This window comes from Ambystoma mexicanum, chromosome 7p (genome assembly GCF_040938575.1).
Source record: "Ambystoma mexicanum isolate Mex_15411 chromosome 7p, UKY_AmexF1_1, whole genome shotgun sequence".
NCBI lineage: Eukaryota > Metazoa > Chordata > Amphibia > Caudata > Ambystomatidae > Ambystoma > Ambystoma mexicanum.
This window is the reverse complement of record NC_090939.1, coordinates 899844915-899857944: the sequence shown is the minus strand read 5'-3', so window position 1 is coordinate 899857944 and position 13030 is coordinate 899844915. Positions and strand designations below refer to the sequence as shown.

General features: G+C 45.0%; 1 protein-coding gene across 1 annotated transcript in view; it reads left to right on the top strand.

Annotated features, from left to right (window-relative positions):
• Window positions 1-7517, top strand: part of VEGFD (vascular endothelial growth factor D) — a 442197-nt gene extending 434680 nt beyond the window's left edge. Inside the window, exon 7 of the mRNA XM_069637174.1 lies at window positions 6815-7517. Coding sequence (XP_069493275.1) covers window positions 6815-6932 — 118 coding nt within the window. The 3' untranslated portion in view covers window positions 6933-7517. The remainder of the gene's footprint in view (window positions 1-6814) is intronic.
• The last annotated feature ends 5513 nt before the right edge of the window (window positions 7518-13030 follow it).

Below are 13030 nucleotides of genomic sequence, written 5' to 3'. Positions count from 1 at the left end.
ATCTCGTACCTGACAATATTCACTCATATATAGTGCTGAAACATTAATATTAAAGTCTAGTGTTGGTTGTGTATTGTATTACATCATACCTGATGGATTAGGATAGTTCATTACACCCATTAACTCCAAGTGCATCAAATCAGAGCTAGAATGTATGGAGCGCAGAACCTTTGTTAATCAATGACCTAATGGTGAAAGATATGTAGGTAAGAGTTACTCCTATTGAACATGCGCAGCGTTTACAATGTTTAATGCATCAGTTTATTTCTAGTCTCTCTGAGGGATTGAAGCCTACCTTAATTTCCAACGTAAACACGAGGGATTAGAATGGACTCTCCAGCAATGGACTATACAGTGGGACCAACCCATCACATCCACCTGGCATTCAACATTTTACGGGGATTAATTGGAGGACCAACAAGCCTGGTGTTCACCGATCCCTGGGGGAAAAAGTACTTACTCTGCGTACCTTTGACAAAGCTGTTTCATCAACTGCATTGGCAAAAGAACCAACACATGGCAAATAGGCTGGTATCGGTCGTATCCATTGATATGGGTCACTCGCCAAGACTTGGAGCTATTAAGATCCAGGAAAAATGGAAATTAATCTAGATATGATTCGGGTAAAACAAGGCCAGCCAATGTACTCAAAGGCACAAGGGCGCAGAGACTAAGGACCGTATTGGAACAGGGCGTAAATCATGTGGGCAGCGAGGAACTGTAGTAAGAGCTCACTTCAGCTTCCACTACAAGATGGGGTGGGAGTTAAGTCCCCCTGGGCCTATCGATACAAGAAACGTAATACGTGGAATACGCAAAGGGCGCTAAGGTCAGCTGGAACAGTCCAAAATAAAATATCTTTGTATTTTAAGGCAGTGCTATTTTATACATAGCTTTTTCAACCCAAGACAAACAGCTCTCAAAGATGCAGACAACTGCATACACTTTTCCCCTTTATTAGGAATCATCAGTGCAGTATACTCTGACATGTGTTTGGAGCACTGGGGCATGTTTAGCAAATATCAGAAAAGTAATGGTGGATTTATAAAAGCTTGAAAAATACCCTTCCCCCTAAAAACTTGAAAGTGGAATAAGCCCTTTTAGTCAAGTCAGACATGTCACTGCGCCACCCAGTAGCAATTAATGGAAGTTAGCCTCCAGCCATATTCTGGGTGACCAGTTTTCTCCAATGTCCATACAAATTATGGGGCAGTTGGTCCAGTTAAAGCCCAGGGAAGTCCACCCCAACTGACGTTGGGTCTCCAATAGAGCAAATATTCTACCTCACACTCCTGTTTCTCAAAGAGAACCACGAAAAGGCTGCTAGTACACAAAAAAGAGCCACTGCCATGCCACCAAATTGAGAAATCAAGGTAGAGGTGAGTCAGATTGTAAGAAGAAAAATGACAGCAATCAATTGCATGCCGCCTGATTGAGTAGGTTGGACTAACTTCACATCTTGCCTGACTGTACTAGTCAGCCTAAAACTTAATTTCACCTGATTGGGTAGGGTAGCCTAATACTGCATTTCACCTGATTGTGCAAGCAGGGCAAAACTGCATTTCGCCTGAGTGAGTGGATTACAGATAGAGCTGAGTTCACACTAGACCTAGAGGATCCTGATGCACCAGGGGCCTATAAAGGGGAGCATAGTTAATTTGGTAGCCACAGGAAGGCAATCGGGTAGAAGGAGGCCTCTTCCAATCCCACGGATACTCGCACATATCTCCCACTACTCTGACTCTCCACTTAGCACCTAGAACACTAGAATACAGCTATCCCCCACAATCAGGTTGGTCTAGCTCTGCACACATAATTATATACCACCGTGCACACTGCAACAACCTTTAGAATGCAGCTATCCCCACAATAAATTTGGCCTAGCTGCACACATAATCTCACACAATAGCACCACCTCCACTAGAATGCAGCTACCCCATGACAATTCGGCCTAGCTGCACACATACTACCTATCTCACATACCGTGCACACTACTTCCAGCATTAGAATGCAGCTATCCACCACGAAACATTAGGTCTAACTGCATGCATACAGAGTGCACACATGCACTAATTACTGCTCTATCTCCACTGACCTGGACTCTGGTCCTCGAGGGCATTCAACCTACAGCGCGTTGAGACCATACCAATGGTGAAAGGCGCTATACAAATGGCCATTAACATAACATAACATTTGCTAAGACTGGGACTAGTTGGGAGTTTAGGAGGTCTGCTGAAGAAGTGTTGGGGAAACCCTTTGTAACCCACAATGACAAGTAAGAGGGAAGAGGGGTTTGGGAACCATTAAGCCATGAGTGCTGAACAAAGAGAAGAATATTGGGGGGACCAAGGGAAATGGTCTTTCCTTGAAACTAAAGAAAGAGGGAGACTTTGAGGGTCATTGTTATTATTTCTTGACCAACCTTTTTTCCTTATTTAAGATGCTGCTAAAAGACATTTCGGTCTGGCAGATTTGTTGATCCCTGCACATATGCCACAGGTGGCATCAGAGGTTTGATCAACATGCTTAGACCAGATATGCTTTCCCATAGACAGTCAATAAGATGAGCGAAAGGAAGGAGGGTTTTCAGGGGTTCAGACCGTTTTTCTCAAGGCAGATAGAGAGGGGACTTCTGTACAGTCCAGGGAAGGGGACATCCAGTCCGAAGCAACCCATAGGGAAATACCCACCCACCCAACCCTGCTCCCAGAACCTGGTCACCATTTGTGTAGCAAAGTGAGCAGAACCTCTGCTTCAGAAGAGGAAATTACTAATGGAGCCAAAGTCACTGCCAGAAAGTCACAACGATTATCACCAGGTGTATGATTTGACTGTTAGAACATTGACACCCGGAATCTCATCCTCTGTAAAACCTGGAGTCCAAACTTCCAAATGGTTTCACTGACTGAGCTGGTGGTTGCAGAATTCAAGAAATCTATTGTAGAGATCAGCCTAAAGGCTGAGATACAGGTAGGCTGCTACTGGACAGTGAGTATGCCTTATAACATATCTCCTGCCCAGGGGTTACTGCTTACAAGTGCCCTGGGTTCAGAAGACCAACTGAGAGAACTGGTCCTCTTGGTTATGAATCAAACCCAGAAGCCCATGCACATTCTACCATGTGCAACGCTTCCTTATCTGTCCATGAAGCCCCGGTACTACCTGAGGAAGTTCACAGGGAAAAAGGAATATCATTCAACATCATAGCCCAGCCAGAAGGAAAACCAGGATGCTTGTAGTATGTGAAGCTTTATACCCACCCACAGACTGGTGCAGTGAGGAGAAAGAAACCAATGGGTACTTTGTTCGCATTGGCTCACAGTCCATAGATGAATACCCCTTCCTCAATGGTCAATGGATCCAGAGAACCTCCAGTAGCCGTTGGAGCCGTCAACACATATTCCTATGGGCACCACTCCCAAACCAGAGAGAACACAGCCCTGCAATGATGTGAAGATCTCAGTGCGGCCCCACAGCAAGGTTATCCATATCGCCATAAGAAAAACTCATGCAGATAACCACCTTGAACAATTAGTAATGTAGGATCTCCGAAAAACCAAGACGCCTACGCTTCTATTGCAGCAAATAGATTGAAGACGATCAGCGAAAGGCCAGGAAATAAATCGTGGTCAACCCTCCCACATCTATATCTGGTCCTCTTCCAAAGGCACATGCAAATCACCAACACCAATGTGATGGACCGAAGAGGATATCCTAACACTTTATCAAATACCGATGGATGGAGAAAAGAGGTTGCAGGAGCTCTGTCACTTGAGAACTGCAGGTAGACCTGGGAACCTTAGGGCAGACGGAAACCTTTCAATTAGTCCCTTCAGTCTGAGGACAACTCAGATGATGGTCTTACTGGGTGATTGCAGGAGACTTTCTTTGAAAAGATCTTGCCCTAAGATTATGTTTGTGTGAGCCATTTGCAAGAAACCACCAGCAGCTAGGGAGTTATCTTAGGATTTGCTGGTGGAGGAAATAACCCTGATAACTTTACTGACCCACCCCTGCTTGCGGGTCCAACAAGATATTGGACAGAGGGAAAAGGGGAGGACATGTTTTAGAGTCCCCTTCCTGAACCTGAGGACGTCTAGCTGTAGAACAAAGGAATCTGGTGCCCCCCTATGCAACAGGATGATGTGCCCTGGAACTTTACTTGGAGGATCCCTTTGTCACTCTCGGGGAATCGATTTAAAACCTGCAATGGCGAGTACCTGAGAACAAGGGATCTGGAACCTATGCGCCATGACTGCTGATCCTATAGAAGATTGAGGTGTAGTAGAACCAAGAAGAGGGAGGGGGCTGTTTCCTGGGGACTAATGCGAAAAAGTGAGAAAGACTACTAAAATGTATTGGAGATTTTTGTTATTATTACTTGGCCAACCTGTAAACCTTTTTCTCTTAATAAATACACTGTTAAACGATATTTCAGTCTGGCCGGTTTGCTGATCCCCATCACCTACGTTACGATACAATCTGTGCCAAATATTGATCAACCCATGCATGGGCATCAATTCGCTGACTTCTGACTTTAGTATAGTCAGGCATTCCTTCACCTTAACATTTGCCTTGTCCAGATGAGGGACTAATAGAAAAGGAAATTCATCTGCCCAGATAACCATCTGGAGGAACAACAAAAGCTGTTCATCCAACTACTTGGAGGATGTAGTGTTATCAACATTCGGTCATACTAATTTACTACTGTAAATTCATCCCCTCCTAAGTCATCTGAGCAAGCAATAATCCACCTTTCTTCTGCATAAGAGATGACATTCTTAACTGTTATATTAGGCCACCCCCCAACCAAAGTAGTCAAAATCACCTTGCCAGAGAGGTGAAACCACTGTGAAAATCCAGGACTTCTTCTTTAATTAAGTGGGTTTCTCTGAGTAAAACAGTGCCTTTGTTTTCTTTGTAGACCTACTCTAAGACCATGCCCCTCTTTGCATGTCCGCTGATACCATTAACATCCCAATTAAGAATTCTCGCTTTTCTATCTGTCATATTCTTTGCAACCTCTTTAGCCTGCCAACTGCTGTATAAAACATAACTATTATTTATTTTACATAAAACATGTTCAACTATTTCTCAACCTTTCTAGATGGTTTAACACATTTTCTGCCAACTTTATTCCCCTCGCCATCCAAACTACATGCCCATTGTGTCGTGGGGAAACCATCCCTACCTCTAATGGCAATATAAATATCCTTTTTGAGATCTGCACTCTCTCGGTTGCTCTTTTCCTGCAACCTATCATGCCTCTTTTCTTCTGTCCCTTTCCCAGGTCAGTCACTATCCTTTAGAGCGGTGCAACATTATACTGGTTTTGGGATGGAATGAAACGACTAAGGAAGCAAAATGACGAGGAATGTAACCCTTAACTGCGATAAAGTGGACTAGGAGATAACTTGGATTCCCATTTAACAGGCAGTTGCAATGTTTCCCATTTGGAAGCAAGACAGATCTTTAACTAAGATTTGGCATACATATCTTCCATTCAAGAAGAACGAATTTGCCCCCAATAGAGAGCACTTAGCCTCGAGATGGTGAAGAGAAAAATCAGATAATTCAATAGCGTAAAAAACATTTTCATGTTGGGCTAGTTGATCATAGCTCAAAATACACCTGACTGTAAGACAGCATCCACAGTTGACAAAAAACAGTGCTCGGGGAATGAATGGGTGGAGATTATAGATGTTTAGTCATAAAACTGGATCTAAATGATTATATTCAGAATAATTGATGTTTAATTTGAAAAATTGAAAGAATTTGAATGTGAACAATCCCCTTTACCAAGCTCAAAAAGACACATGACTTACGGAATACCAAGCGCTATTCTTGGATGGCATGATCATGTCAACATGAGGTTGCATGGCAGGCCTAACGGTGACCCCTCTTTGTCTATTTTATTCATGCAGGGCTACTGAAGGATAGAAATTGGAATTTGTACATATATTGGCCCTAAGTACCAATGTTTAACAAGGTTTCAGAAAATGATCAACCATGTCTTAGCAGGCCCAAGCCACACTTGACACCACTTCCATATTCTATTCATTCTCCCCCTTGCACCCTGGCCCTGGAATGTCCTCCAATGGATCATAGAACTGCTTCTAAGACATATATACAGCCGCACTTTCTACAGATGGTAGGATGGACAAAGCATCTTGCCAGAATAGAACGGAAGGTTTGTTCTGGAACCCCACCAGAAATGTCATGTTAACCTGCACTTTGATTAATGTTCACCTGCAATGTTTTTATTCAATGTGATGTTTTATGTGCTAGGCATTGGCCACGAGCCATATTTTTTGTTTATCTGGACAGGAGTTTTGTTTGAAAGATTTAATAAAACCAAATGCAAACACCTGTATTTTCCTCCGCCAGGCATAGATGCAGAATGGGGTTAAATGGATTTGCCCAAATGGATTCTGGTTGCACTCAGAGACGCGAACAAGAATGATATATTACTAGTTGGTGATCATAACCCTAAATCAGTAACACGCATTGTATGTAAAATTCCTCAGATATCTAGAACATGTTGATGTTCTCTATCCAAAATAGGAAACCCTTTACAACAGGTTGGGAGTCAACTTCTCTTCCTTTCAATGCTGACATCTTTACACTTTTACCATAATTATGTTGGGTTGAATAAACAATGTGTTTGAATGTGGGACATAATGGTGTTTATTAGCCAAGATTCCACTCCAGTTCGGTTCGGTTGTAGCACAGAGAATTTCATCAGGTGTAAAAGATGTAATATATGGGTCAATGTCAAATGCATATAAAAACCTTTCTTTCTTTCTTCCTACAGCTGTGAAGATGGGTGCCCATTTCAGGCAAAATTGTGTGCAAATGGGAAACTGGTGTGCGCAAAGTACTTCCGTTGTCCGAAGGAGAGAAGGTTGGGTTCAAATGGGACTCAAAAGTAGGGAAATCCTTTAATCGGGCTCATTCGTTTGTAGCGGCTGCTACTGACTCTTGGTTCACTATTAAAAGTGGAACTCTCAACATTAACGGCAGAATGGCAGATGCTATGAGCGCCTGGTGCAAATATGAGGACCACTGAGAGTTCCTTCATGAGCAAAAGCGTTGAATGCCTGAAAGACATTTAATAAGTGACATTGATTCACACCGAGAAGGAAGAAGGATTTGCAATGTTGCAGAACTCTGTGGGTTATGTCACTGATGTTCCAGAGGGGCACTGTCCGAGCACATACTACTTTCAACATATTCACAATCGCATCACTTGATCAAACTGTCTTCTGCCTCTTAAGCACTGAATCGTTTGATTTAAAGTTCAACTCTGAGCGCCCATCATATTTACTTTGCAACTGTCTCCTATTTAAATGTATATAAGAAAATAAATTCATCAGCTCCGAGAACTATTTATTTGCATGACATTTTTAGGATAGTATGCATGAAGATGTTTTTAGCTGCCCTTACCTATGGATGCAAACAAAGCAGCTAGTGTCCCATGTCATAAATTCATTATAATAAATAATTGGTTTTTCGTTCATGGTGTGTGTACCTTTAGGTCGGGAGTAATGTAGTCTTGTTTTGTGGAGTGCTTCTTCTTTGGGTATGTTTCTTTGGGTGTTTCATTGACTTTCTAGGTATTGCTTGCTTCTGTTGGTTTGCATACTCTGGTTGTCTAGTTTTTGGGTTCTCTTCTCATTTTTAGTTCTACTCTCGGGAGGGAACAAGGAGAGAAATGGCACTCTAACGTCCCAGGAAAGAGAAGGAGGTCATAGGTGGAAGAGGAGCTCCTTGCAAGAGGAGGAGGATGAACCCATGATAGATGAAGAGGGTGGGAACCTTGTGCTGATTGCTGATGCAAGCTTCAGGCCACTGAGCATTGGCAGGATTCTGAGCTTACTGTAGGGGGCGAAGGCATTGGGGATGGCTCAGGAGGAGATAGAGGAGGAGTGAAAGAGTGGGCTGGGCACTTCCATGTGGTCTTCAACACGGATGGCGTACAGGGTCTTTGCTGGGGGTCTCTATCTAGGCAGGGCATATGTCGGAGCCCCCCTTGATCATGGAAGAAGGTGAGGCAGGCCCTATGGTGGAACAAGAAAGAGGTCATGAAGCAAATGGCATTGCAGGACGAGGATAAGGGCATGTTTCTCATGCAGCAGGATGAACAGTTGCTGGAAGCACCCTGGAGGAGATTTAAGAGACAGTACCTGTCTGGGTAGGAGCCATTGCAGAGAAGGAAGTGGCCTTGACCCAGAAGGGTGAGGGTCTAGATAAGCAGAGGTGCTCAACGAGTGCCACGTAAGGAAGGAGCTTCTGGGAGAGGACCAGCCTGTGGTGGTACCCCAGCAGATGAAGAAACTATATGTGGTGGAACGGGGTGGAGGTGGAGGAAGAATGGGAGGAGGTGGTGTAGGGGAGCATTGCCCTCTCCCAGCCATTGCAGATAGGGAAAGGCACAGTCCTGGTGAGACTGCAGAAGAGAGCACATGCTGCACCTCCCTTCAAACATCTCTCATTGACCGTGAAGACTTTCAAGGGTGAGGATAAGTGTGGTCCTCTGCAAAGTGGATGGCTGTGGCTAGAGGGTTAAACTGGGACAGAGAAGTAAGGGCCATGCCCTGGGATGACGCCCATATGCAATCACATCAACCAGTTTGAGCCAAGATGTTTACAAGGCAAAAGCGCACTCTGCTACTACTGGTACAACCAGTGATCATGGCACCACAACCCTACAGAGCAGTGGTGATGATGTGGTTACTAGCACCTCCTATGGTGCAGCACCACAAGGTTGAGCACACCATAGGAAGCAGAAGACAACCACAGCACCCAAGTCTGCCGTTCAGTGGCTGTGCCAACTGCAAGTGCAGGTGCAGGTAAGGGCATCCCTGGATTGCTGGAACCACCAAAACAACAGGTCTCACTCAGAATGCCACTGACAGCACCACATTTGGGCAGAGTAAGCAGGTGTGGCTGATGACAAAGTAACACACTGCTTGCCTTTCCTTTTGCCTATCAGCCAAGGAGTGATTGAGGCTACTATGGAGAGGCATATGCTGCAGCACGCTTGTTCACTCATGTAGTTGTTGTGCAGGGGGAAGGAGCAAGGCACTCATGGTGGAGCAGCTGTCCTCTCATGAAGACATGAGCCACATATGAGAATGGCTGTACATTGTGGGAGAGCCTGGGGAGTGGTTGTGGTTTGTTAATGAGCATAATAACTTTAGCGTATGACTCTGTTCTGTGGGAGAGCACATACATCTTGTTAGGTGGCAAGTCAAGACAACAGTAGAACTCACAAACTGTACTGGCACAAAGGGCAATGTCATGTCATCAGCAAGTCAGCAACTGATCAGTACCTCCCAGTCTCAGCTAGAGCTATAAGTTTCCCAACTATGCACACCATAAAGAAAAGCGTGGTCCACTTTTCAGTACCTGACACTACTTATCTGGTAACAGGTCATCACCAACATCTGAACTGGCTTGGTGGCTATGGGTAGATGTCTCTCCATAGTCTTCTGCAATGAAGTTTTTGTTCATGTTTATAAATATCAATTTCACATTATAGGGCATTAGGAGAGGCCTTTCCGGCGCCCAACTTAAATGCTCTCTTCAAAGTGACACGTATGGGGTTGGGGTGCAGCTTAGTGATTCAATATCAACTCCCACAGTGCTGTGTGCCAGACGGACTGCAATTGTAGTGAGTCATCATCCCTTCACCATGGGTGAAGTGTGAAGTAGATGGATTGACAGGGCTGCATTTACAACGCTGTCAGGGGATGGCGGGAGGAGCCCAACCCCTGCCCTCTTTAGGTGCCCGAGTGTGGGACCCCCTACAAACCCCTTCTTACCTCGTTGCTGGCCCAACTTTCCTCTGAGAGAGAAGGGTGGCGGTGTCAGCGCCGCAACATGCGGTGGTCATACCAGGTCGCGCAGCGGCATTTGCCAAAGTGCCCGTGGATCCGGCCAGCACTCTCACACTGACCACCAGGGGGAAGGAGGAGCCAGCAGCAGGAGTAAAGAGCAGAACCCACTAAACCCCAGAGGAATTGGTTTGCTAAATGAAAGCCACACTACACCACCTGGGATGCATTTATTAAATCGGGGCCTTCTTGAAGGCCATATTGATAAAATATCCACTAGCCCACGAGGGATCTTTTTATTTGAAGGAGGCCTACACGTAGGCCTTAACAAGAAAGGGCAACAGTCCCATACGAACTGTCCCAATCTTTATGCCACAAATGCGACAAGCAGCATCATGGAAAAGGGGAGGGGCTTGAAAGCCCTTTTAAGCCTCCTACGCACTTCCCCAGTCACACACCTTCAAAGTAAGGTAAATGATTGGTTAGGGTTAGTGGGCCAATCCTCGAATGGGGAGGGTTATTTAACGAATAGCCTGGGAGTTGTTGAGTGTGCGTTAGTTGGTGAGGACAGGAGGTGGAGGAGGATGTCCAAAAGACTAGAGGAGGAGCGTGCAACAGGAGTACAGAAGCTATTGGAGAGAGGGGTCTTTGGAGTCTTTGTGTGTGAAAACAAGGAGAGACTGGAGTAGGAACAGAGTAGCGAAGTAGTAGTATTGTGAGTGAGAGGTGGGAGTAGTAGGTGGTGGTAGTAGAGTGGTGGTGAGACAAAAAGGGAGCAGCAGTGGTAGTAGTGGCAGAAGGGGCATAGTAGTATTAAAAGATGGGGTGTGGTAGAAGAGGTGGCAGTGGTGGAAATTGTTATTGGAGTAGGAGCAGGAAGCTGGTAGTAGCAGCGGATGGGTAATAGGGGCAAGAAAATAGAGAAGGAGGGAGGAGAGCATAACAACAGAGGTGGTAAGAGGCATCAACAATAGTGAGTGAAGGCATTGAGTAGCAGGAGGACAGTTAACATCAAAGGGTGGAGGTAGGAAGGCAGAGTGTGAGACGCAAGGGATAATGGAGTGGTGGGAGGAGAACAGCTTGGGCTCCAGTGTAGAAGAGGGCCAGGAGACTGTGCGTGTGAGAGAGAGTGATGCCGGCCAGAGGAAGGCCCCATCCCTAACTCCCTAAGAACACTAAGCAGTTAGGGAAAGCTAGAAACCCCATAGGGAGTCAGGTAGCCATTGTGTTAGGCCGAACATCATTAGCCCTAGAATGAAAAGGCAGATAGGGGTCACCTAGAGATAGCTACTAACACCCTGCTACAGACGCCTGGGCTAGGGAGGGGGGAAAGGCTGGGGAGGTCGAGCCAGTGATGGACGGCCCTAGCACCAAAACCCTAAGCCCTGAAGATCCTAGAATCTCTCAAACAAGCCATCTGTATACATTTCCTAATAAACACTGGTGGAACATATTCCAGTCTTCAGAGTGGCTCTTTGTGTCGGACACCCATCACAATAATAATCAAGCATATGTGCGGCTTATGACCTGCTGCCTGTTCTTGTTGATGACCCATCTGTATTCTAATCACCCAAGTCACGAAGGAATGTGTCCCAGAACATCACCTCCCCATAGGCTGCACCAGCAATACTCACACAGCTTTTCCAAGTATCTGTGATAAACTGCCAAATCAGTCAATCAATTCCGTTTATTTTGTATGCAAGTGAGCCATAAAACATAGAAATAGGCATGAAATATATATTTCTCTTACGATTATTGTAATTTTAATAACACATAATATTATAAATACAAAATACATCAGAAAATTAGCGGTTGCATATCTATATTGAGCACAGCGCTATGCACCCCGGCATATCAGACACTAATATGGCCTCATTACAAGTTTGATTATATTTCTGCAATAAATCTGCCACAATACCACCAAACATATTCACTGTTACCGTCACTTGGTATCACCGGATTACAAGTGGTGGTAGGTGGTCTTAGTCCCCATTTATTGGACACCATAGGGATTTTGGCAAAATTGTAGCCGGTGGTAATTTCACCGATTTGGCCCTTTTCTGGCAGTAAGGTGGAGGAATTACCTCCAGCATTCTGCTGGAGGTTGTTCCTCCACCTAACCTCCAAACCCATAGTTTAGCGGCGCGGTAATGCAGCGGTAATGCAGTGGTAACTGTTCTACCATGATCAAGGGAAGAGCTCCTGGTCAAGACCCTATTCTACCCAGGAGGGCTAAATTGTCGTTAGACACAATTGAAGTGTTGGTGTTTTAGTGTTTCCTCTATACCGACCCGATTAATTGTAACGACAACTTTGTTACCACTACATTGCCATCGTTTTTGACCATACCACCAAACTCGTAATGAGGCCGTGTTCTCTTAGCCTACGCCTTCCACAAAAAGCTGGCACGGACAAAAGCCACCTTCACCTCAAAGCACACTAATAGAAACGAGAAAACTGGTTTCCAGGGCCTGAAACCGCTTTCCCTTCAAATCCCATTTAGCCACTCTTTCCCGATCTCACAGTAGATGGGACGGAAGATGACAAAAGGCACAAGTGTCTCTTCATCCCCAAATAGGCAGCATGAGAGTTTGCCGTTACATGGATCCTTTTTCATTCTCGACGTAAGCGTCATCAATGTTAGGACATTGAATCTAGCTTTACTCCGGATATTCCTGTGCTGTAACTCAGAGACGAAGGAGAAAAATACCAAGCCGCACCTACCATGGGAGAAAATATGGCTAATACGCTCTTACTTGTGATCTACTACTCATTCCGTCCGCCCTGCAGTTAGTAAAAAAGTGCCAAGCTTTGTTTTCAGTATGTGTTTGGGGATCTCATCTAACAGTGTAGTGTTTGAGAAGCAAGCTCCCAGACCCAGTTTGTGCAGGACAATTTTTATCAAAACTAACCAGGCCACCTTAGACCAGTTTGAGAGCATCAGTAAATTGTTAACCAGGTCCTTTGTCAACTTTCCTCCACTGGCCGACCAGAGAGAGTGTCAGATTAAAATAGGTCTAGAGCTTGCAATACCATATATGTCCAAGTGCGTCACATAGACTGAAGTGGACTGGGGTACTGACAATAGGCGTGTCAATGCATTTTCCGCTGCTTCTATTGGGTCCTTTTTTCCATAGCCCCATATCTGTCTCAGCTGGGATTGCCTTACGACTATAGATTGCCAACATTTG